Here is a 26,724-nt window from a genome sequence, read left to right as displayed (position 1 = left end):
TTGTTACCAATAATTGCTAATGGAATGATCAGAATTGGAGAAGAATTGTTCCTCGGAACATGCGATAAAAGAGGTGTTGGAGGCGTTGTTGTCCTTGTCAACACAAACTTGGCCAAGAGCATTGATTCATTCGAATGCCTAAGAACCCAAATCGGACGTTTACATTTGAATAGATGTGGCTCACTGCCTGCAGTTTCTATCTTCGTTGTCTACGCACCAACATCCCATTATGATGAAAGAGAAATCGAGAAGTTCTACATGGAGCTAGAGAAGTTCTATAAAGAAGACCACACCTTCTACAAGATCATTGTGGGTGATTTTAATGCCAAGATAGGACCGAGAAGATCAGCTGAAGAACTTCACATCGGGACCCATGGCCTAGAATGGAATGAACAGGGTGACAGACTGTCTGAGTTCATCATGTCGACCAAGACCATTCATGGTAACTCACAGTTCCAGAAGGCAGAATCTAAATGATGGACATGGGAGTCTCCCGGTGGATGATTCCACAACGAAATATACCACATCATATTCAATCGACGGTTTTGCCTGACTGATGTCGCTGTTGTCCCAAAATTTCGAACGGGATCGGACCACCGTCTCCTTCGTGCAAAATTCTACTTCACAGAGCGGGGAGAAAGGGCTGCAAAGTTCAAAAAGAGAACTCCCAGAATGACCACCAACTGGGAACTCCTTGGTACTATTGCGGCAACATGGGAAGATGCCATTGTTGACAACATTGACGAGGAATATGATCGACTGGTTCAGCACCTCCATGAATGTGCGAGGAATGCCAAGAGAGAGATAGCCACAAAAAATCGCCTGTCTTCGAAAACTCTTGAGCTAATTCGCCAGCGTGGTTTGGCACATACCTCAGGCAACCGCAAGCTAACGTCCGAGCTTGCAAAGCAGTGCAGAGATGCGATCAAGGAAGACCTCAAAGAGAGAAGAGCAGAAGTACTGGTAGATGCGGCAGAAGCCGGGAAAAGTATTCGTAACGCCAACTACAAGACCAAGATGACTGCCCTCCGATGGCCTGATGGATCCATCACATCCTCCAGAACGGCAATGGAGAAGATTATCCATGACTTCTACTCAAATCTCTTCAATAGCCATGTCCACTTGCCGACATACCAAATTCCACAGGATGGATATGTCGTTCCCAAAGTTCTCCCTTCCGAAATCCGACACGCCATTTCGTCGGTAAAGAAACAAACAGCACCTGACCCAGACAAGGTCAGACCAGAACACCTGAAGAACCTGCCGTCAGTACTCATCAATACACTGGCTCGGCTCTTCACTCACTACCTGTCTGAATGCAAGGTTCCGTCCCAATGGAAAACCAGCAGGACCTTACTACTGTTCAAGAAGGGAGACATCCATGACATTGGCAACTATCGCCCGATCTGCCTATTGTCTGTCATCTACAAGTTGTTCACTCGAGTCATCCTACATAGGATTGGCAGAACACTAGATGAAGTACAACCATGCGAGCAAGCCGGGTTCCGCAAAGGATTCAGCACCATCGACCATATCCACACGATAACCAAGCTCATTGAGGTTTCTTGGGAGTTCAAGATGCTGCTCCGTCTAACGTTCATTGATTTAAAGAAGGCCTTTGATTCTGTTGAGACGGAAGCGGTCATTAAAGCCCTAGCCAATCAGGGTATTCAAGCCCAATACATCAGGATCCTCCGTGAGCTGTATTGCGGATTCACTACCAGGATCTCACCATTCTACAAAGAAGTGATCGTTGATGTCAAGAGAGGGGTGCGGCAGGGTGATACCATTTCACCAAAACTCTTCAGTGCCACCCTCGAGAACATCATGCGACGACTGGAATGGGAAGGAATGGGAGTGAAGATAGATGGTCGGCAACTACACCACCTCTGCTTTGCTGATGACATTGTTTTAATAACACCAAACATCAGCCAAGCAGCACAAATGCTGGCCGACTTTGACCGTGAGTGTGGAAAGGTGGGACTACAGCTGAATCTTACGAAGACAATGTTTATGAGAAACAGCCTCGTTCCTGATGCCCCATTCGCTCTCAACGGAACGACCATCTCCGAATGCAACAGCTATGTGTACCTAGGTCGAGAGGTCAACATGACAAATGACCTGGCACCCGAGCTGCGCAGGAGGAAGAGAGCGGCTTGGAATGCCTTCAAGAACGTCGAAGAAATAGCTAAGAGGACAAAGAACCTCCGGCTCCAGGCACATCTCTTTGATTCCACTGTTCTTCCTGCATTAATATATGCCTCAGAGACTTGGGCCCTACGCAAACAAGATGAGAACGCTGTTCAGGTCTCCCAAAGAAGAATAGAAAGAGCTATGCTTGGAATATCACGTTTCACTCAAATGAGAGAAAGAATCCGGAGTTCTGACATCTGTCGACGATCAAGAATCAGGGACGCTGTCTCATTTGCCAAGGTGTCGAAAATCAGATGGGCTGGTCACGTAATGAGATTTAAAGACGACCGCCGGACTAGAGCTGTTACTGACTGGATTCCACGGGATGTCAAAAGACCGCGTGGCCGCCCACCTACCAGATGGTCAGATTTCTTCGTCAAGATCATGAACAATCGCTTTTAGGCCCTTCATGTTCCCGGAGGGAACAGATGCCATTGGGCTACACTAGCACGCGACAGGGACAAATGGAGACGTTACTGCCGCCCGTTCGAGCATATCGACGACTAATGGGAAGTTAAGTGATTAAGTGGAATGACCATAAAATATTTTCTTAGCCAGAATGATCATTTCCAACTATCTTTGTCGTAGTATCCTTCTTTACCCTGGCTGCCCTCCAGGATCTGGGTGCTGAAAGTAGGTAAATGGATATACCTAGTATGCTTTCAGCATCTGTAGTGCAAACCATAATGCCCAAAAGTAAAGGCGGGCAGTGGTGATGGTGGTGAAGTGATTGAGAGAAAGAGCTAGAGTAAGTAGAGGCAGTCTGGAGGGAGGAGGAGGGAGGGAAACTGGGAACATCTGTGGTGGGAAATGTACACTGGTGAAGGGATGGCTGATGAAATGTATGACTGAAACCCAATCATGAACAGCTTTGTAACTGTGTGTCATATGGTGATTCGATTATAAATAAATAAATAAAATATTCCCTTAGAATAAAATTATAAAGTGTTTATCTCACCTTGGTGATATTAAGTCCTTGTATGTGGGCTTATTAAGATGCTGTTATAAATTAAGCCTTCTGTATCAATGTTTATGTTAGTTGAGGATAGTTGGCTTCTACATTTCATCACATCCAATTTGGGGTACTAATACTTGATTGTCAGTGTTGTATGTTTAGATATGTTGTAAGGTTGCCAATGTGGCCATGAACTCCAGGAAGTTCATAATATTTAATTGTATTGTACAACTGGAGTTAAATTTTTAACTGGGTGGTGGCTCTGCCTCCCATGCACTTTAGAATCTCTCAATAGAAAATAAGTGTCCCTGGCTCAATATGAAAGGAAAGTGCTTCATGGGGTCACTTAGTTTTGGCAGGGCTCCCAGTTTATTCTTTTACCTGAGGTTGCTGGGAGAACTCTTTATTAAATCCGGGGGGGTAGAATAAATAACTGATTTACTTTGTGTTCCTTGGTGAGAAGTAGGGAAATACCATGTCTATGTAGTCACCTCCTGTTGGGTGAGGAATGAGAAATATTGGGTGAAGAATGAGGAGTGCTTTGCCTTTGTGTTATTTTTCAGGTGGCCAGGTTTTCATAACAGCTTACCTTCTTAGTATCTTTTAGTTTTCCTTTGCTTGCTTCTTGTGCCATTTCCCGGGCTTATAAAGTAGAGCTAGTAGAGCTAAGCTAGAGAAACAGGGAAAAAGACCTTGCCATCCTTGTCCAAACTAGAAATCTTTCACTCACTGAACTTTATGTCTTCATTCTCCATTAATGTTTTTCATTTTGTTAATTTAGCTGCTGTATGAAATTAGAAATCCCAGAGAAAATGTAGTCCATTTGCAGACACTTAACCTATTTTCTCCAATATGTAATTAATAACATATTAATGACATTGGGGAAAAACAATTAAAATTGAGCTTATAGTCATATACATTAAGCTACTGTTCAACATACACAGATATGCAAAACTCATTTGGGGCCATCTTTCAGTCTGTTCAAGCAGGATCTTTATGTTAACCACAAAGGGATTCATGTAAAGTCACTAAAATATTGGAAAAAGTGGAAGGCATGGTAAAACCTATTTAGAGAGAAGCCACAGCCCTTTTTTCTGGAACCCTGATTGAAAAGACCTGTCTGAGTAATTCTGCTTGGGAAATCTCAATTCTGCTCGGTTGGTGATGTAGGAGGGAGACAGCTCCAGAGCTTCCTAGGTTGGTCTAACTTTTCTTTGGGTTTCAGTGAGAAAAAAAGCTTAAACCAATCAAGTGCCTCTAAGTAAATGTTTATGTAGAGCAGAACCTTCAGACCAGTACATTTTCTTTCTTGTTCATTTATATATTATGTAGTTCCCAACAAGTAAAGTGATTTCAGTAGATACACACTCACTTTGACACTGAGTCAATAGTAGAAAGAAGTGGAGGGTGTGGTGTTGGAATGATGTATGCATGAAATCTTAGTAAATATTGTAAATCATTCTGCCTCAAGTAAAAATTTTTAAAAGTGAAAATAGAAATTAGATGTAGGGGAGAAAAAGAAAAAGAAGAAAACAAGAGACATGAATAAGACTGAAGCCGAACTGTTTCTCTGTGATTTTCTACACTTGCAATACATATCCCATTAGAGGGAATTTTGCTGGAGTATTTTCTAGTAGACTTTTTATTGATCCTCAAGAGCACACAAGTCCAAGAGGACTTGAGGCATCAAACTAGACTCCAAACACAGAAGAACTTCGTAGACCAGCCATGATGGGAAGCAAGGACCTGTGTAACACTGTAATAGTTCATAGATTTCCTCTTTATTAAACTTCTTAGATTTCATTTAAATATCCCTGAGCTCTCACTTTGAGAGATTGTAGGATAACATTGGTTTGCCCTTCCTCCCTGGCCACAGGGAGCTTGGGTTTGTTGATTGCTCCCCCAACTTGTCAATTACCTTTGTCTCCTGATCAGACCCTTCTGACTTGTAGATATTGTTTTTCTCTTCTCCTTAATGTCATTTCCATGGTGAGTTACTTCCAAGCAATTACTTTTTGTATGAACACGGGAAGATAGTTAAAAAAGACAAGCCTGTAACGGGGGAGTTAATTGACTCCAGATAATATTACCTCCTGGACATCTGCTCTCTCGACTAAAGCCTTAGTTGTCCTTACTTCCTAGATCCCCAAAAGGAGGTCCCCAACGAGGGACTGGATGGACCCAGAGCAAGCGGTGACCTACCCTGGCATCAAAATGGGCCTGGCCAAAGTACTATAATGCTTAACTATAAGTTAAGAGCATGGTCATGGACAAATTCTATCATTATCCAAAAAGTAATAACTAGATTAGGTTTAAGCTATGGTTAGGAATGGTTAATCCGGCCTGAGCACTGTAGTCTGAGTCTGTGGCGAAATGTCCCCAAGCCTAAATGTGCCTATCACTGTGTCCATACAGAATGGCAAATATTAGGACATAGAATTAAAATGTTAACTAAGTTAATTAAGGAAAGGAGAAACGTGTCATAAGTGTTGTTTTACCCTTGTGGGCTGCAGGTGGTCAGGAAGGCTCGATAAACATGTTGATTGACCTTCTGGGGAGAGGCGTGGTTTGGGAGGCATGGTGAGAGAAGAGGCGATTAAGGAGGACTGCAGGGGAGAGTGAGAAACAGAATTGCTGCAGTGAGAGCTGGGGGAGAGTTGGAGAGAACAGTTGTGTAGCAAGTTAGAGAGAGGGTTGGAGAGAGCTGGGAAAGAGTTGGATAGAGTTGGGGGCAAGTTGGGGAGAGAGTTGTGAGAGTTATGGAGAGAGTTTGGGAGAGACGAGGGAATAAGTGGCAACTGATCACTAACCAGTTTGGCCTTCGTTCCTCCTTTGTCCACCCATGGCAACGGCCATCCCAGGTGGGGAGGCATTTTGAGAGCACCAAATGCGGGCAGTGAGAGAGCCCCCTGGAGAGCCTAAGAACACCCGTTAACGTGTGGTCACTCACAGCACACCCAGCATAGGAGATTACACAAGAGATGACTAGTGTTTTGAGTGGTGTAACCTAGTTGAAGACTCAGGTTTCTAAGATGTTCCAGAGGTACCGTAACCATGTTACAAAATAAAACAAATCAAAGATTACCTAAATAAGCAGAGAATATGAACCAAGGATGAAAAACGTTATTACTTTTTTTACTCTTGTATTTACTATTTTTTATTTTATTCTGAGAATCAAAGCAAAACTGTTAGTTACAGATCTGAAACTGTAAACTGGAAATTCCCTTCCAAGTCAGCTGGAACTCTTGGTGATGGTGATGACACCTGGGAGGCTAGTAGCAGTCACAGTAGCAGTCACAGAAGTTGTGCTGTGCCTGGTGACTAAATAACCACGCTTCTTCCACTATGGGAGCTGTCTCTCTCCTGGGAACAGAACACACACACAATCCTATCAGTTTAGATCTATTTACCATTCATATAGTACCTAAGGGTGCTTGATTCTATCGTAAATTCAAGATGATTGGGGGCTGCTTGAATAGAAAATCCAAAGTGAAAAATATTATTGATTTATTCTTTATTCTGTTTTTTAAGGAAACAGAGTTCTAGGGTGGCATGATTTAATTTTAATTTTTTGGCATTGTTCAGGGTTTACTGCTTAGGTTGGGCTTAGGCTTCTCTTCTACCCTTCTGTGCCTCCCTTTAAGTTTTCAACATTTAAAAAAATATTCATGATGCCTCTTGCTGATTTTTAATATTTTCAAGTCTCCTTTAGACTATAAAAAGAGGGTATTGGCTTGATTCATCAATTCATCTCTTTATCATTCTGTCATTAAAGGTTGGTCCTGAACAAGCATATTCTCCTAAACCACCCCTTTGTAGTCCTTTCTAAAAAGATCTCCTTTGTCCCTTCATGCTTCCCTGGAATTCTTTTTTTCAATATTTGCCCGACCAAACTCAACTTTTCTTGAGATGTTTTTCCACTTGATCTTCTGGCTATTGGACAATGACTCTAGCTTACATTTCTCATGTTTCTCTCACCATTTCTCACATTTCTCTCACCAGCTTCCGGAAGCATGTGGCTGCATTTGTGGCCACAGGACTTCTTAGTATCTAGTTCTTACTCTGGAAGAACCCGGCAGGCTACCAAGAGTATCCTGCCCGCCCACATGGCAGAGTCTGGCAAACTCCCTGTGGCATATTCAATATGTCAAAACCCAGTAACAAGGATGGGTCTCACTCCCCTGACCCTGAAAGGGCCTCGAATGTGGCACTTTCTAAAAGCTCAGTGCTAGGACAAAGGACTACAAAGGGGTGATTTAGAAAATTGATGAACAACAGGATGACAGTGATAGTGATACAGTATTCAACAAGGCCAAGTTTGGAACAAACCTAAAAAGTCCTTTTTTAGGTCAAGACTGAAAAGAGAACACAATTAATAGGAATAGAACCCACTCAATGTAAAACACTGGAGTCTAAGTTCAATGTGACTTGTTTATATTTCTGAAGTTGCAACACATGGTGGAATGAAACTATCCAGATCTTAAAATCCCCAGATCTTAAAGGAGAAGATTTCGGCTAGAGTTTCGGTTCTGGAGTTAAATGGAAGATTCCTTTGATTTTCTTTTTCTGTGAGCAGCACTCAGAGAATGGGTCTTCATCTGTTTCAGGTTGCCACAGAAATTCTTGGTTTTGACACCCACTCATTCAACATTGCTAGTGAGATATTTTATGTGAGTCAAAATTTTTTTTGATTCATATTATTCTGATTAGTTAATACAATAGTTTAAATATTTGTTGTTACAAAACTAACAGTTGAAAGTTTGACTTAATAGTAATACATCTTAATTACCTTGAGTAACATCTTAATTACCTTGAGAAACTTGAAGTTATACATAACCAAAAGTCACCATCTAGTGGCTCAAGTGTGTTATGACTTATGAAGCTGCAAGCTCCAAAGAAGGTGTGCAGGAAACAACTTCTGAGGTGAAAAGACTGGCCCAAAGAAAGGCTTTAAAGTTCAGGTTACAAATAAAAAGACTGTGCCCTCAACCAATCATCCAAATCAAGGTTTGGTCCTAGGCCTCCAGTTTCTCCAAATATGATAATAACTCTTTCAGAGATAAGCTCAGAGACAAGAGATCCAAAACAATAAAGGCTTTTATACTTCAGCAAAATTCTTGGATCTTACAAGCAACCTTGCAATAGAAATTTGGTACAGGTACCACAGTGATAGTACAGTGGGGTGAGTGTTTGCCTTGCACATGGCTGACCCCAAGTCGATCCCGGCATCCATAAGGTCTTCCCAGGAAAGCCAGGAGAAATTCCTGAATGCGGAGCCAGGAGTAACGCCTGAGCTTTGCTGGATGTGATCCAAAAAGAAAAAAAAAAAGAAAAATAAAGAAAGAGAAGAAAAAAATTGGTATGCTTGTGCTAGAATTATTTGTGTACATATTTTAATGATAAAGGAAGCTGGAAGCTGTGATACTTTCAACATATGAGAAAGAGCGGAATTCACCAGCAAATGTCATTACCTTTTATGATTTCCCTTTATTGATAAGGGCACAGATTTGAGAGCCAGATGCTCTGCCCTGGCTGAGTGGCTTGTAGCATGCTACTTTTGCTTGCCTCATGGGAATAGGGCTGTTTTCAAAGATTAAGTGAAAGAAAGAGTTTACTTTTAATCTCTTCTTACTTAGAAGAAACCACAAATATAACTTAAAGAGATGTAAAATAAAGGAAAGATAAGATTTTACTTAGAAGATAATAGGATTTGAGTTTGGGGACAAATAATGGCTTTCAACTTACATTTTTCTATAAATTAAAATGAAGGTGAAAGACAGTTTAGTCACTAGGTGAATAAAGTTACAGCATTTGTCCTAGTTCTGACTAATTTTGTGTTTTGGTGATGTAACTTTTCTACTGCTAATATGGAGAGAAGAGTTTTAAGGTCTATAAAATGAAGATAATGGTGTTAAACTCACAGGTGATACTTAGATCAAACGAAATGCTGTTTAAATTGTCCAAAGCAGTACTGGTAAGTGATTGGAATCAACTACAAGTGTGTGTGGGGTGGAGGGTAGGTAACATGGACCAGTAAGACAATAATAGCTGGGCATGATCATACTGGACAAGACCTGAGTGTTAAAAGTAGGTAAAGAAATATTCTTGACAACTTTTCAGTATCAATATTGCAAACCACAATGCCCAAAAAGAGAGAAAGAGAAAGAGAGAGAAAGAGGCAGAGAGAGCAAGACAGAGACAGAGAGACAGAGACAGAGAGAGAAGAAAATCCCTTGCCAGAGAGTCAGGCTGGGGGGTGAGCCGTGATGGGAGGGAATGTGGGGGCACTGGTGCTGGGAAATGGACACTGGTGGAGGGATGGGTGTTGGAACACTGATTGAAATTTCATCATGAACAGCTTAGAAAAGGTCTATCTCACAGTGATTCAAGTAAAATAAAAAATAAATAAATAAATAAAACGTCCAAAGCTTGGTATCACTCAGTAAGAATATTCCTAATTCTTACTGTTCCTGATCTTTGCTCTTTTCAAGGGAGGAACATTTGCGAGAATGTGGTGTAGCTACCTAGCTACCCACAGTGATTTCACCAATTCCCTCATCGGTTGCTTTCCTTTTTAAACTGCTTTCACTGAGGTTGTTATCGGAAAGTTCAGCACTGTGGCCTTCGTAAGTACCTGTTCTTTCATGCACGTTATGTAGGGGATTGGCTTCTTAACAAATCACAGCAGAACCTGAATTCTAAATGCGAGTTGTAGACTTCAAAGTGTGTAAAAGACTCACATTCTCGTCCCTATGTCATCCTTCTGCACTAAAAAGCTCCTCAGAGCCTACAAGATACCCCTTTATCTCAACTGAAATGAAAACAGAAAATAATTCCAATTACTTTGAAATCAAATCACAGCAACAAATATTTGTGTGCGGCTTGAAGTCAATTCTGAATGTAGTTCATGAATAGTTTTGAGTGGTGTCAGCATAACTGCAAAATGATGGTTAAAGGAATACTGTCACTTTAGTATGTTAATTATGATCGTTAAAATACATCTTTTACAAAGTCTATATTCAGAGATCAAAAAGGCCCACATACCTCTTTGTGCCCTCTCTAGGTTAAGATTGGCATTCACTGCCACTTCACCTATTCACAGTTACCAGAAGCTTTGACCCATATCATGTTTCTGTAACAGTGTCTGAGGGGTTGGGGACAGTTGTCAGTGGTGCTCAGAGGCTGGTGATACTCTGCCTGGTGGAACAGGCCTGAGAGTTCAGTGCTCAGATCTGGCACTACAATACTACTTGAGTCTGGCTCAGCTGGGGCCCACCAGGTTATCCCAGTGATGCTTTGGGGGAAAATCAGAGCCATATAGAAGGTTTTCAGGGGCTATGGGGCTATGTGTCTCACAGTGTCTGGAGACCGCTATCAGGGATCAAATTTAACACGTAAGGCATGAGTTTCAGGGCTTCTGGGTGCTCTCTGCAGCCCAGATTTAAGTTTTATTAAATCATTTAACAGTACTGAAAGTAAGGCACTTTCCTAGCACACGGTCAACTCCTCTGATTAGATCCCCGGTACCATTATGGATGGGGTTCAGGGGACTCTGAATGCAGAGCCAGGAGTAAGCCCTGAGCCTGAGCACAGCCAGGTGTAGCCCAAAAACAGAAAAGAGAAATCGGTTTACTGATCCATCACAGAGGGGTCTCTAAGGGCTCACCCTTGCACGCTCATGTGCAGCATAAGAAGTGGGGTGCAGACGTCCTCTGCTGTCAGGCTGCAGGGTCTAATTCGGGGTATGAAAATATGGTTGCTAAATCAAAGCAAGTGGCGGTGACAGGAAGTAGAACCTTAATCAGGAAGGCCGATGTTCCAGCACCCACAAGGTGCCTAGTTATTCTGAGACTGTTTCCTCCTCTGGGGTTGGGGGAGGGCGTCCTTGCCTCACAGGTCAGCAAGGAGGGGGAGACTGAGACAGAGGAGAAGGAGGAGATGGTCCTTGGAAAGCACCAAGTGTGAAGCCCCCTCCCCTGCCCTCTGCATTTGTTCTGTCCCGCCTAGCACCCTGCACTTCCCAAGTCCTTTCTGGTGCCCTAAGAGGCAGCTTACCAAGCCTATGGTGCAAACTGTGCAAACGCAAGAGTTGCGCCCTCGGCGGCGGCCTGCGAGATAGCCCACCCGGCTGGAGGGAACTTTCTCCCGACCCCCGACCCTCAGCTGGATGCCCCAGGCTCACCGAGCGCCTCTCCACATTCCCTTTTTTCCTGCCATCCTTGCCTGAGACGACATCCAGAGAGCGGTAGCTGGGCGGCTTCTCTTCGGGCCAACTTGGGGAGTGAGAGCGATGCCGAGGATGGGCTCTCCAGCTCCTGGGCAGCCTCTCCCCGTCTTCCGAGCTCCAGGAGCTGAGGCCCGAGGGCAGGGGTGGGGAGCAGCTCCGGTGCCTGCGCCTCGGGCACCTCTGGGTGCTGCCGCGGGGACTGGGTCGGCGGGGCCTCTCCGCATAGCGGCTCCTGGCCCAGGGGGGTCGGGGCCGCAGAGGGAGCTCGCTGGAGGAAGGGACGTCGCTGAGGCTGTCCAAGTCTGACCGGGATGTGGGTGAGCCGCGCGGCCCGAAGTTGGGGTGCCCTCCACTCCGCTGCTGGCTCGGCGCCCTTTGCTCCTTCACCCAGCGCGGAGGCTCCCGATCCTGCAGCTCCAGGTGGGAGTCGGCGTAGCGGTGCTGCCTCCGCTCCAGCCTGGAATCCCGGGGCCGGGCGGGGCCTGCCGAGGGCCAGTGCTGGTGGGCAGAGCTGCTGGTCCTCAGCGAGGAAGGCGGGCCTCGGGCCAGCGGGGGAAGGCGGACGATCCTCCGCGCCACGACCTCCGAGTCCAGGGAGGACAGCATGCTGCTAGGACGGACAGCTCTGAGCTGGGGGTCAGGAGCAAGAGGCTGGGCTGGGTTGAGGCTCCGTAGCTCTTTCTCCAGGTACTCCAACACGCCGTTGGGAACGGGAGGGACAGCAGTCGTCTGGGTCATCGGCACCTGCGGGAGGCTGGATCTCAGGGACAAATCTGAACGGAAACAAGAATAAGAGTATGCAGCCAGTTGGCCCCGAACATTCTCCTTAGAATTGGGGCACCCAAATGCCACGTGATTTCTCTTACTTCGCCCCGTCCCCGTTTCACTCCTAAAGATACCCACCAGACTGCTCCTGAAGCCCCCTTCCCCACAGGTACCCCGTGCTCCAGCCGCTCACCTGTGCCCTCTCCCACCCCAACACCTAGCAAGGTTTACCTCGCTGCAGCAGTGGGTTCATTGGGTAAGATGAAAACTGGGAGCTCCTGTTCGTCCCCCAATACAGGGGTTTTTCCATCATCTGAGGGCCTAGGGCCTGAGCCTGCTTCATGTAGCGGTGGCGGGCCAGGGCTGTGGGGGAAGAGGGAAGAATGCTGACCCCCCAGGGCAAGGCCCATCACTCCGTCACTTCTCTCCTAGCTCACCCAGAAGCCAGCTTCTCTCCTCGCAGCCCTGGCTTAGGAATAAGAGCCAAAGGAGTCAGGAACAAACCGTTCCTTTAGCAAGTAGCTGGGGATAAACTCCTGAAATAATGTTGGAATGCCTGTGCCCCGGGAGAGTATAATCTTTTTCTCAAAAACTTGTAATGCTCCTACCCATCCACAATGTGCTCCAAAATGTACTGGCAATGAAATCTTGGGCCACAGACAAAAGAACTGAGAGGAAATAGAGAGTGTAGACTAGCCAGACAAGCCCAGGCTGCCTGCTCAGAGAGGAAAAAGCTAAAGAGAAGGACTTCGATATTGATGCCAATGAACAGGGTAACAGGTAAAGGAAGGAGGGTGCAAAGAACATTTCTAGCTGGTCTGTGAGCTTCAGGAAGGAGAAAAACAGTGGGATCTCAGCAGACCCTTTCTACTTTTCTCATTGCTGAACCATTTTTTTTCTTCTTAGTAGTAGGAATCTCTGAAAAAAATATAGGGAAAGCAGAAACAGGAGATGGGAAATACCATTTTATTTACCAAAAATGTGGAGAACAGCACAATCTAGAGAAACACCACTTCAGTTCCCCAGGTGTGGCTGGTATAAAGCACACCACTCCCCGTAGCTGTCAAGGAGACACAGAAGCACTTAGGTGTTTTCATCTCTGAACTGCTATTTGGAGGTTATTGAGACATATGCCCCTCATGACTCCAGGCCCCCATCTGTACAGTGCACATAGGAAATAGACTGTGTTTCTGTTCAGGAAGTGCTGGCCCCAGGCATCCAACCTCACACCTCTCACTTCCTCCTGGTGTCCCATGTCTAGTGGCCATTGCTGAAGCAGCAGCTGTGCCAGAGACTTCCACCTGCCACAGCAGCAGCAGAGAGACAGCAGGTACTCTAGACCCAGCTACACAAGGTGGAGGATGTGCTGTAGCCAGCAGGTAGAAGGTCCTCATGGTGGCTTCCCATGTGGCTGCAGTGAAACACACTTCCTGCTCAAGAGAAAATGATTGCAGCAGCATCCCCAGAAATGCTCAGAGCTCCAACCCTGATGGTAAGTCACAGCCCAGCCTGGAGGAAGTTAGATGCAAACTTACAGCAGCCCACCCAGTGGTCACACCTACATGCCAACATTCACTATACCAGATGCTCCCAAGAGAAATCCACAGAGTGAAAAATTTTGTCTCCTTTTTCTTGACAGGTATTGCCCCCTGTTCCCTACTCCAGCTGCCCAATAATGCCACCATCAGCACATGAAATGTCTAGCTTAAAATGCCACTTGACATTAGCAAATGAATTATTAGAGAAATTTTTGAATGTGGGAGTCAGAAGAGGAAGCTGTTGCAGGGGAGAGGTACCTTCCCAGCTCCTGATTGACAGAAGCAGGGTAGGGCCCCGAGCCTCTTCTCTTTTTGCAAACTACAAGTTCTCTGGTAGCTTTCTGGGAGGAAGCAAACAAAATTCATTCCCTGAGGTATTTTACTTTTCTCTTCATGCAGCAACACACCTTGCAAAACCCATTTTGCTTACAAGATGGAGGGCCACTAGATTCCATTTCTAACAACCCCATCTGTCTCTCACTCTTTTTTGTGTGACTTCAAACCTCAAACACCCAAACCTCAATTCCTCATCAAATCCTGGTTTTCTTGATGTGGTACACCCTTTGTTGTCTTTTTCTTTCTCCTACTTTCCCAGTTTTGTAAAAGTAAAATAGAACGCTTGGATCATTTCTTATTCCCCAAATGATTGTTTAAATTAATGGAATACGTCCCCCTGACACACAATAGAATAATAGACAGACAGACAGACAGACAGACAGATAGATAAATTGTTGGAGACCCTTTGTGCTCATCCATAAGCTTTCTTATCAAAATTTTCACACATTCCCAGAGCGAACTCACTTGCTCTCCCTTTAGCTCTTACAACCTTTTCCTTAGAGTCTTTCCTTCTCTATACACTGGAACTGGAGAGATGGAAGCGGCAAACATGGTCTCAGAGCTTCTCCACTGCTCCCCTGTCCTGCAGATAATCTTATGGTATGCCCAGTTTATCAAGGAGTTTTGATTGACCCAGTGGGTGAATCAGTCAGGCATCAAATAAGAAACATGGAACAGAAATAAAAGTTCAAGATTCCATATTAGTTACCTTTGAAGCTTCATGGAGTAAAGTTGACTTTGGACACCGTTAATAAAATAGCTAAAAATAGAATTCTGGAGAGGAGTTCAAAGGGCTGCAGGTATGCTTTGCATGTGGGGGTCTCAGGTTTGATCCTTGGCACTGCTTGGCCCTCTGAGCACCACTGGGAGCAACTGAGCACAGAGCCAGGAGCAGCCTTTGGCACCCCCAGGTTTCCACCCCCAAGTAAAACAAAACAAAATTTAAACATAGAGCCTAACTACAGAAATTCTCTTTCAGTTAACGCAAGACAAGAAAACCTGCGCTTATCATCAAGTTCCCTGATTTTCAGCTTGGAGCTGGTCATTGAGGAATCTCAGCAACATGTTTTGAAATACAGTCCTAGGGACAGGTTTTCTGAAATATAGGCTATGAGGGTCCCTTAGATTTCACTTTCAATTCTGTACTTACTAACTGCATGATTTTGTGTGAGGTTCCTGAGACTGAACCCAGTCTTCTGCAAATATGCAATAGGTAAGTGGCTCTCATGGTTATAATGCTTTAATAAATATATATATATACATATATTTTAGGAGTCACTTTTACCTTAGGCCATAAAGGAGGCAAAGTTCTATGTTGAGTCTAAACCATGAAAGGCATTCATTTTCATTTCTTAGGAAAATGTGAGTACACTGTTTAAGACAGTAGTTTTCAACTTTTTCATATCTGTGGACCAGTGAACTAAAAGAAATATTTCATAGACCACTGAGGCACACAGAAAATGTTATTTAGAATAAAAATATTTATATATATGTATAATATATATAATATATAATATATATTTATAATATTATATATTTATGATATTATCACTATATGATTCAAGAGCACATGTATTTTTTTCACAGACCAGCAGGAAATTTCTGTAAACCAATCCCCTTCTCATATCTGATGGTTGAAATTCACTGCTTTAAGATGTTCTCTTGAGGCTGGAGCAATAGTACAGTGGGGAGGGCATTTGCCTTGCACGCAGCCGAACCAGGTTCAATTCCCAGCATCCCATATGGTCCGCCGAGTGCTGCCAGGAGTAATTCCTGAGTGCAGAGCGGGGAGCAACCTCTGAGCATTGCTGGGTGTAACCCAAAAAGAAAAAAAAAAGATGTTCTCTTCAGGACAGAAATGATAGATAATACCTTACCTTTCTCCAGAGCTGGGCTGCTCTCCTCAGCAGCCATCATCATCGTCATCAGAGCCCTGAGGCTCTACTCATCTGCATGTGATACCCCAGAAGTGCTTCAACTGCTTTTCCTTCCTTTCCCTTCCTCTCCTTTTTCACAGAACTCACTCCCCTTCTATGACTCAGAGGCATACAGTCCTTTCACTTTTTCTTACAGAGGCTGCAACCCCCTTTGCCTGGTCTGGTCAGTGATTTCAGTGACACTCTCAGGAACTTCCTTGACTCCCACGCTCCCTGAACTCTTATAATTGCAGCTTTAGGGAACCAACAGCAGCTGCTTGCTGGCCCCACGCTGTCAGACCTGAAGGTACAACTGACCTCATGTAGCCCTCCTCCTGCCACACCTTTCCTAGACTGCTGGTAGCCTCACTTCCTCTAAGAGGCATTTACCACTAGTCCTGGCTACTCCACCGAGCACTTTCAGCTGATGAGAGATCATTTTTTTTCTGAAAAAAGGGATGCTGCCTTGGACAAGGTGGATCAAGCAATTGAGCCCAAGGCTTACTGTGAACAAGCTGTGTGCATTTGTGGAAAGTTTTCTGGTTCTCACTTCTGTAGGGCCTGAGGAAGATGGAGATGTTCTGGTGCAAATAATACATTTTTAGATTTTCAGTGTAATCTGTGACCCAGAAAGGATGAGTGAGAGCAGAGTTCTGTGAGGCTCCTAAATAATCTAGAGAGAAAAGTTATTTTTCCAGGTCTCATTGAAAAATGTTCGACATGAGTATGTTTCATCTTAACTTCTACTGTGGGTTGTTTATTAGCATGCAGTGAACTATCAAGAGCTACTAAAATTTGACGTCATTTTCATTTTCCCCCTTTGTGGTCCTCTGTTAAATCTCACTAGAAAGTAGGGACTGATGAGGGTGGGAGAAGGAAAAGAATTACTGATATCATTCCTGTAGCTCCTGCTGCAACTAGATTTAGAAAAAATTCTCTTATTCTTTTGAGGGGAGAAGGGGGCTGTATTTAGGTAACACTCAGCAGTAATCAGGGGATACTCCCAGTGCTGGGGGTCTAAACAGTGCTGGGCATCTTTCCAGGGTCAGAGGCATGTAAGACAAGCCCCTTAAGCCCTGTACGATCTCTGACCCTGAATTTACATTTTTGATTTACTGGAATCCAGGCAGGTTGGGGTGAGCTTGTATCTGCTGCCCCCTTCTCCTGTACTATAATAATATTTGACATAATTACTGCAGCCCTCTCTTCAGAAGTCAGGTGTCCTTGCCTTGCTTTCCACAATAATCCTGATTCTATCACTCCTCAGGGATAACCTCAATTTCCTCACTTTATCCTAGTCTTGATTCTCCGCCTACAAACATGATTTCTCTGAAAAGTTTGCCTTAATGATTCGCTCTGAAAGTGTCCTCATCTGATGAAGCCCAGGAGTCATTTGTGACAACATACCTGAGTTTTACTAGCTCTTCTATGCTTTGACCACTCTTGGAGGAGCTACTTTCCTCCAGCACTTGCTTGTCAGCTTACTTGAGAGAAGATAACTTTACCATTGGTTGATTTTGATCTCAGTCATGTTTTGAGTATCCCACTGACCTCCGGATTCTGAGAAGGCTGTTGGGAAGGTTATTCTCATCTCACTCTACATATTACTGCACCAGTGACAGTGACTCTGATAATTATTATTCTCATTTATTTCATAGTGATGATACCTTCCTATTAGGGTGGTAAGTATTCAAGAGAAAAATACATGTAGAGGGCCCCCAATCAGAAGACAACCAATAAAAGTTAGTTCTCTTTTCCCATAAGACAGGCACTTCAGAACACAGGCCTGAAACCAGATTCAGACCATTGACATATAGTAGGCTAGATTTTGTTCCTATCTTGAGAGGCAATTCCTTTTTGTTCCTTTTTCTAAAAAAAGGAATATTCTTTCAAATAGACAAAAATGACCAAAGTAGTTATCTCTGAATGCTCAGAATAGTCATCATTTCTAAATATTTCAAATATCTTACAATGTAATAATTTACTTCTGTCAGCAGAAAAAGAAAATGCTATATATTAAGAAAAAACAAAATGAATCTTTTTCCACTTAAAGCAAACGATTTCACTCCATCTATTTCTCAAGTGAATATGTTTATAGAATATTTTTTATTCTTTTCCCTTTGCCATTAATTACATAGTGGGATTTTTTTTTGGTATGTCATAATTTAAAGGTCAAATTTCAGTCCAAAGACAGATTACACCCTTTATTTGGGAGAATGGGCACTAGGGGAGGGATGGGTTCTCAATCATTGTATAACTGAAACCCAAGCACAAAAACTTGTAAGTCTACAACTGTACCTCAGGGTTTTTCACTACTAAAAATTTTTTTAAAAATAATAAAATAAAATAAAATTAGAAAAAATTCACAAAGACAGATTACATTAGAGAAAAGTCTTATATTATTTTTTCCTTTACATAAAATAGAGCATCTTAAAGTAGGCTAGCCAGACCAAGCAGCTGGCATCAACTGGAAAGTGAGAATATAAAGTTTCAGGCTTACTCCAGTCTCATTAAATGAGAAACCCTGGGTGTGGAGCCAAAACGTAAATTTCAGTAGGGCCTTGAGGTGATCTTACGTTTGGATAAACCACCACTCTGAAAGGATACCTCTCTCCTCTTTTGTCTTCTTCAAGTCCTTTATAAGGATGACCTGTCTCTCACTGTCATTGAAACTACTTACGTTAGCCACTTCATGTTCAAACAAGGTCTGAGCTAGGAGCGAATGCTGAAGCACAGACCCATTGGGGCTGGGAAAAAGATGTTATCAGTAGTAGACTCGTCTGCTTGGGCAGAGAGGATGTGAACGATTACAAGTTCTTCTGTTTGGTTCAATAGTTCACTCCTATTAAAGGATTATTTTTCTAGGTTTAGACCAAGGACCTTTGGAACCTTTAAGAGAGAAGGGCATGGAGGAAAACTGAATAGAACCCAAGGATCTGACTGGGCACCGGCAGCTGATCTGCTTGGGAACTGGGCTCCAATCCCAGGCCTTTCCATCTCCCTCACCTTCCTCAGGGCAGCAGCAGCGCGTGGGGCAGCAGGGGCATCGGAGGTAACAGCAGCAGTACTGAGGACAGCACTGGCACCAGCACACTCCAATCAGCAGTAGCAGCAGGAGGCCTCCCAGAATGATGAAGATCACCGTCAGCCAGTCTGCAGGAAGGAAACCCAGTGGGGACTGAACTAAATCTGTAAGGAAATGTTTACACCTTCATCCTTCTAGTGGCCTAACAAACCGAGCTCTTGATTTATAAATTAAGATTAGTCAAATATACTGGGAAAAGAAAATTAGTCTGGTAAGAAACTGTAGAATTTGGAAATCTAACAACAAAAAACTGGACTTGCTCACTTCTGGCTTTATTTCTTCCCTCACATATGGAAAAGTGCTGTAGAGCTGGGGCAGTCAAATGAAATGTTCCGGCAACACTTACGCAGGACGATGAGTTTCACCTCTTTGTCTGGGTCCCCTGATGTGTCCCCTGGAGCCTCAATGGTGCAATAATACACTCCATGATCCCACCACATCACTTCATTGATCACAAGATCTGCTCCTGGTAGGAAAAAAAGGGGAAAGTACCAGTACTTTAGAAGGGAAGGTTGCCATAGTTCTTGATCTATAGCAGCTCTAAGATCCCATAACTTAGTCTTCTACATCCTAAGAAGGTCTCGTGTAGTTTATACAAAGGCTTCCATTTCTTTCTTTAGATCTTCCTTTCTCCAAATGGCAAAATAATGGCAGAAGTGACCATTCACTGATCCCCTGCAGATAAGGATTTTGCTCCATCTCCTCACTTAATGCCTACTTCAACTCTATCAGAAAATTGGACAGAGATTACCAGTTGTCTCCCAGTGTTTAACTTTCTTCTTCCTCTAGTCATAGAGTTTGGAGCTAGGTATGTTGTCCCCCCAGAATAAAGTCAGTAATTTCCATCTTTCCCTAAAGATGGACATGGACATGGGACTCATTTCTGGCATGTAGGAGGTAAGCAGAAGTATGGCTCACAGGATTCTCTTTAAAAAAGCTTTGATCTCTTTCTTCTCCTCAAAACATTTGTCCTTTTCTCCTACTCTGCTATTTGAAAACAAATATCTGGCTGCCTTCTTGAGCCGTAGAAAGAAGAAGACCTTTAACCAGTGAGCTGTACTCAGTGAGGACCCAGGGAAACAGGCGATCCACATTGCTTGTTCGCTTTCTACCTCCAAATTAACATATCAGAAAAAAAAATTAAACTTCTTTATTGTTTAAGTCACTAATATTTTGACTATTAGTTGCAATCATATGACTATTAGCTACATTTTAGATATGGAAATAAGTAATTCAGGAGGAAAAGGAACTGTTCTCAGAACACAGAGATAATGCTTAGCATGGGTAATTTCAAACTTATCTTAATCCTCAAAGCTGATCCTCTCATAATTAAATTGTACTCTCCTGGTCCAAACTGGATGGCACACTACATAGTCTGGATCCTTCACAAGCCTAAAATAATCAGTTATTTCTGTATTTTAAAGTGATGAGTTATGAGATGAGTTTGAATGAGTAAGGATGAAATTCTAGTATTTTAATGGAAAAAATTACTCAAGAAAACAATTTCAGTTCTCCTGAGACCAAATGCTGTGCTACCCCATGAAGACTGAGAGACAGAGGAATGGTACATTTTAAAATTTTAGTATATGTAATGAATGTTGATTTAAGAGCCCTTTGGTGAGCTCAGATCCATTTCAGACATGGAAGATCCAAAGAAGAAAATAATCATCTCTGTCCTGAGAGAATTAAAGTCCAGCTGTTGTCCTTAGGGCAGTCTCCATGTCCCTGCTATCTTACATGTAGCAAGTTCAGAGGACATCTTTAGCTTCACACACACCCTCACACTAGAGAGTCGTTTAATTTGTAGTCACATTTGCAAATATTATGATATTTGTGGAGAGATACTTATTGAGGAAATGAAACGAAAATAAGAAGTCATGCTATACTAGAGCTAATTTCAACTTCTGTTTCCTTCTCTTTCTACGTCAATCCCTATCACATTTTTCCTACTGACGATTTTCCAAACCCACAGCATTTCCCAGAAACAAGTGCTACCCCAAAATAGGAAGAACGGTGAAAGTACTTTGGGAGAAAACTTCCCCTCAATATTGGTTGTTTATTGTTAATCTGTCCTTAAGTCTTATTAGAGACATAAAGATTAATTCAGAAATGTCATAGTAAGGAGTATACTTAGATTTCGGTTTTAAATGATTAATGATTAATTTATGAAGAGTCATCTCAAATAATATAAACACAGGTATAGAACTGTTAGAGAACAAGGGCTCCATAAGTCACGACAAACCTGGAGGTAGAAAGAGAAACTTTAGGAAAACCTTTGTGTGTGTGTGTGTGTGTGTGTGTGTGTGTGTGTGTGTGTGTGTTTGAGAGGGGCGGGGGGGCTATTCCAAGTCATTCTGGGGAACTAAAGGTCACTCCTGGCAATCTTTGGCTTGGTTGTGTGGCAATATTTGGTCTGGCAGTACTGGGAGGACCATATGATACTGGAGATCAAATTTAGACCTTCCATGTATAAGACATGTGCTCCAGTCGTTCGTAGGGCTGGAGCGATAGCACGGCAGTAGGGCATTCGCCTTACAAGCAGCCAACATGGCCGACCTGAGTTCGATTCCTCCGCCCCTCTCGGAGAGCCCGGCAAGCTACCGAGAGTATTCGATATGCCAGACACAGTAACAACAAAGTCTCCAATGGAGATGTTACTGGGCCCGCTCGAGCAAATTGATGATCAACGGGAGGGCCTTTACCTTTACCTTTACCAGTCGTTCATGGTATCTCCCCAGTCACATATGTTACTTTCTTATGAAAGTAAGAAAGAGACACCATTTGATCCAAGGTGGACAGGAACGAAAGTGATGGATGACACTACACAAAATTAGGGAAAAATCAAAGGCAAGAACTATCATCTGTGGGGACTAATTTTTCACAAAATGTAAAGACTTTCTAATTAGAGCCATTAAGATGTGGGGTTAGATCTGAATAATTCTGTGGAATCAATTTTTGAGAATGCATCTTGAGATGATAAGAAAAGGACAGATATTACTAAAGACTGAAATGTCAGGGGTTGACTTAGGAATGAATGCAAAAGAACCAGGCCTAAGTATTACAGCTGTGTCATTATTGAATAGGAAAAATTGTTAAGTTGGCTTTTTAAAAAATTATCTACTTAGATAAGGGCCAGGAGGATGGCTCCATGAAGCAGAAGCGGGCCTCACATACTGGGGGAAATGGCAGCTGGGATAGAGAAAGGACCACTAAGTAAATGATACTTCGAGGAATTGCTTGGCATGGGAGATGTGTGCTGAAAGTAGACTATGGACCAGCCATGATGGCCACTTCGTACCTGTATTGCAAACCATAACACCCAAAAGGTGAGAGAGAGAGAGAGAGAAAGAGAGAGTAAAAGGGAAAGAAGTACCTGCTACAGAGGTAGGGACTGAGTGGAGGGGGGAGCGAAAGGGGGGTGGTATGAGGTGGGTGTGGTGGGAGGGATACTGGGAACATTAGTGGTGGAGAATGGCACTGGTGGAGGGATGGGTGCTCGATAATTGTATGACTGCAATGTAATCACGAAAGTTTGTAAGTCTGTAACTGTATCTCATGGTGATTTATTAAAATAAATAAAATAAAATTTAAAGAATAAGGCTGGAGCGATAGCACAGTGGGTAGGGCGTTTGCCTTACAAGCGGCCAACATGGCCGACCCGAGTTCGATTCCTCCGCCCCTCTCGGAGAGCCCGGCAAGCTAACGAGAGTATTCGATATGCCAAACACAGTAACAACAAAGTCTCCAATGGAGACGTTACTGGACCCGCTCGAGCAAATCGACGATCAACGGGAGGGCCTTTACCTTTTACCTTTACCTTTAAAGAATAAAAAATATCTACTTAAAATAATTATAGGGTTCATGCTGACTTCCTCACACAGATGCTGTGGGGACTCTGTGTGGTATTCTGGGTATAGTTTGCCCAATTTTTTTTTCTTTTTGGGTCATACCCAGAAACGCATAAGGGCTACTCCTGGTTCACGCACTCAGGAATTACTCCTGGGGGTGCTTGGGGGACCATATGGGATGCTGGGAATTGAACCTGGGTTGGCCACGTGCAAGGCAAATGCCCTACCCACTGTGCTATCGGTTCAGCCCCCCCCCCATTTTTTTCTTTTAACCAGCAAATGTTTGTTTGACACAACACATAAAGCTCATTCAAACAGATTGTGTTCTGTGCCAATAACCTATCACAACAATCCTGCATTATAAGTTAGGAATGTGGGGCATTAGCTCTATCCAGAAGTGTGCTGAATGGTCACAACTAAATTTCACTGCCCACTTACTGTGTGCTAAGCACTTTACACATAAAATCTCATTCAATGCTTTCAACTCTCTAGGAGATAGATATCATAACAAGTTTCATTTTATGGTAATTGAGGCTGAAAAAAATTAAAGGGACTTCCCCAAATCCACACACTCTGTAGATGTAGATTGAGAATTGACTCCAGAGCAAGGGACCAAACTACTAATCCCTGTTCAGGCACAAAGAATAGATAAGCTGTAGACATAGCTCCCAGGCAGCACACCAAATACTGCAGTGTGGGGCAAGACATACCGTTAGGCTCATCTCCTTAGAGGTCAGAGAAAATAACTGACCCGTTATTGTCCCTGAACTAGTAAGTGAAAGCAAAGGGACACCCATCAGATCTTCGAGTTTAAGTCCAAACTTCTTTCTGCTTTGTAGAGAGTGATAGTTTTAAAGTGTTCATGTACTTGGAAGTCCATATTTCCTTAGATATGGGCAACAGGAGTGCCTCGAGGGATCTAAGGGGTATGGGGTTTAAGCAGGCACTGAGAGAAATTCACAGAAGCGTTTCAGAAACCTGAGACACACATTAGTCCTGAATCACTGAATCTCAGGTAGATCTTACAGCCAAAGCTAGAGGATGGCCCCTCGGATGCAGAAACCAGAGCCAGGGAAGCGTCTTCAAGATGCAGCAGCTCATTCTCTGTATCCACACTTTCCTCAAACACTGACAGTGGCTAAGGAGAGCAGCAAGCAGCAGTGAGAAGGGGAAACCCCCACAATGACTCAGCCTGCGAGGGTTGGCCTTCACCACCCCAGTTCCCTGCCAGCGCCCCCACACTCACGGTTCTGGATGGTGATCTTGCGCTGCCGGTAATCCACCCCCAGCACAGGCTCATTCTGCCCCCGCCTCTGGGCCACAATTCGCACCTCTCGCTGGTTGTCATTGCAATCATTGGATGGATCCTGGCCCAGGGAGAGAGCTGCCTGGTATGCTGAGGAAAGAGAACACACTAAGTTACACACCATGGAATTCTCTTGGAGAAGGTGCTCTTACTGGTCCCTGGAGCAGAGAAGCTCAGGCTTCTCTGGGCCTCTGCTCTCCTCGAAATCTTGTTGAACTTGAGGATACTAATTATGCAGATCTGAAGTGGGGAACTGAGGTTCTTTGTTTCTAATGAGCTCCTAGAAAATGCCAACAAAACGCAGTGGAGCAGCAAGTCTCCAGACCCCCCAAACTGTTTCCAAATTCTGCCTACAACCCCATCTTCCATCCCAACTTGCCATATTTTGTCTTGCCATATTTTGACCCCCGAGGGTTCATCCACCTGCTCTTACAATAATATACTTGAGGACTATTAAATTGGAGGCTTGCAAAAGTCAGCGGCCTTCCACCAACTGCCTTCTAGGCATCTTCCCTTTCAGTAGCAGTAAGGCCAAGAAACAAAGTTTCCATTTAAAGAACAGTCTGTAGGGAACAATAAATGTCAACGTTAGCTGGTGGCTCCAATAGGTCTTGGGGTTGGTATTGTGAGACATTAGTCTCAATGTATCTACCTCTAAAGGAGGTATAATTAAAGTCTCTCTTCCATTTCTTCATCTCAGCAATGGCAATTCCTTCTTACCATTAGGGTATGGGCTTCTGTTTTCAAGCTTACTACAAGATTAACTGTCAGGGGTGGGTGGGGACAGAGTGATAGTAAAGTAGTTGGGCGCTTGTCTTCTATAGTGTTGACCTTGGTTAAATCCCTGGAACCACCTATGGAATCTGCCAGGAGTGATCTCTGAGTACAGAGCCAGGAGTAAGTGCTCAGGGTTTATTCCTGGTTTTGGAGTATGGCTTTTGGTTTTTGAGCTATATTTTTAGTATGGCTCAAAAATGGAAAAGAAATCAAGGATAAGAAACTGGGTTCCTTATAAGAAGCAGAGTGGGCTACTAGGAAAGTGCTTTGGTTCCAGGTAGCAGAACTGACATAAAAGGGCAGATGTTACCGAGGCTAACCTGTGGGTGAGCATAGGGGGCCACTGGACACATGCACAACTGCTCAAGAATAGTGGGCTGCCCCGAGGAATGGGCTCACCACCAATCTAAGACAATGTTTCAGCAGCAGAGAGGACCATCTAGGAAGGCTGGCTGGAGAAGGGAAGGGCAGGTGGAAGACTCACAGCAGGTGTCACTCCAGGTGTTTGGAAGTGTGGGCCTCTTGTCTGTAGCCTAAAGAGTGTGGATCCAGGAGGCAGCCCACCTCAGTGCGCTGGAGGGCAACTAGGAATGGGCCGGGAGGCAGAACTGTATCTATCTTTAACTTGGTGGCTGTGTAGACTTAAATTCTTTTAGAACAAGCTGGGGGATGCATTTTGAAGTAGTATGGAGCATTGAATAAGGTACTTCACTGACCTTGGTTATGCCTATTTATGAAATGGGGGGTAGGGTAGGGATTAAGGGTGGAAAGGTGATATTAACTGATATTTGTGACTTCTTCACAAAATTAGGATTTGTGATCCTAAATAATTCTAGCATCCTCCTGGACATACATCCCAGGGGGCCCCAAGGAACACCAGAGGGGGAGGCACTTACATGCAGAGTAGTAGTCAAAGATGGGGTCTTTGCAGAAGGACTTGAAGCGCCATGTCACCACCACATCCTGGAGCTGGGCTGAGGTGGTATAGTCACATTTGAGGATGACAGAAGCAAATAGGGTGACATAGCGCTCAGTGTGCTGGACTGTCACCAGCAAGGACAGGCACCCTGCAGCAAAGAGCAGAAGACAATGCTGAAGGCAGGCAGGTCTCTAAAGTGGAGCTACTTCTGTTCCTGGGGCAACGAAAGCAATGCAAATGATCGAACCACCCTGTCTACTGGTCTGGTTGACTGCTCGCACCCACTCTCACTGGGTGGGACCTGGTAGAGTGTGGGACAGAGACTGCATGGATCCCCAGGGGAAGATCAGGAGGAAAAGGGCAAGAACCACCACCAAGGAGCCCAAGGTGCCTTAATGTGATCTTGAATACAATAATCAACATTTATGAATGTGTAAAAAAGAAAGTCTTCCTCTAAAAGTGCTTTCCCACTTCCCTAAGGACAAAGTCCAGTCTTTGTAATCAGGTCTGTGGGGTTCATAAGTTTTACCTTCAGTCTTCCTCTTCCTCTGGTACCTCATCTCCCTTCCCGTCCACCTCACACGTAGAGCTTTGGCCACACAGAAGTTTCTTTGGTCCTTCTCATGCCAGACCTACTATATTAACCAGATAGTCCTACATGTGAACCTCTCTGCTGAGCACCCTTCCTTATCATTGCCACCATTCTCTTCACTTATCTAGTCACTGTTTAATTCTGCAATTGCAAAAGTTTTTCCTGATAGTCAAGGAGATCGACCTCCCTCTCTCTGCCCAAAGTTCCTACCCGCCAGGGCATGATTTTAATACTCCTTGGGGACATCTGTCTATCCTCGTCCCTGAG

General features: G+C 43.9%; 1 protein-coding gene across 1 annotated transcript; it reads right to left on the bottom strand.

The window, feature by feature from the left end:
• Positions 1–6,469: 6,469 nt before the first annotated feature.
• On the bottom strand, positions 6,470–26,425 carry ILDR1 (immunoglobulin like domain containing receptor 1). The gene is made up of 8 exons (XM_056109126.1): positions 26,395–26,425; positions 25,843–26,013; positions 24,110–24,259; positions 19,362–19,481; positions 18,937–19,083; positions 12,372–12,503; positions 11,331–12,148; positions 6,470–6,511 (listed from the first exon to the last, which is right to left on the bottom strand). The coding sequence occupies exons 1-8, from the start codon at positions 26,423–26,425 to the stop codon at positions 6,470–6,472; spliced, it is 1,611 nt and encodes a 536-aa protein (XP_055965101.1).
• Between the last annotated feature and the right edge of the window lie 299 nt (positions 26,426–26,724).

This window comes from Sorex fumeus, unplaced genomic scaffold (assembly GCF_029834395.1).
Source record: "Sorex fumeus unplaced genomic scaffold, SorFum_2.1 ptg000265l, whole genome shotgun sequence".
Lineage (NCBI taxonomy): Eukaryota > Metazoa > Chordata > Mammalia > Eulipotyphla > Soricidae > Sorex > Sorex fumeus.
This window is presented reverse-complemented; position numbering and strand designations above follow the sequence as displayed.

Coding starts and splice junctions, on each gene's coding strand:
- ILDR1 (XM_056109126.1), bottom strand. CDS start 26,425: ATGAGGTACCAGAGGAAGAGGAAGACTGAAG. Junction 24,260..25,842: donor CTTTGACTACTACTCTGCAT/GTAAGTGCCTCC, acceptor CTCTTTCCTCAG/CATACCAGGCAGCTCTCTCC. Junction 19,084..19,361: donor GGTGAAACTCATCGTCCTGC/GTAAGTGTTGCC, acceptor TCCTTCCTGCAG/ACTGGCTGACGGTGATCTTC.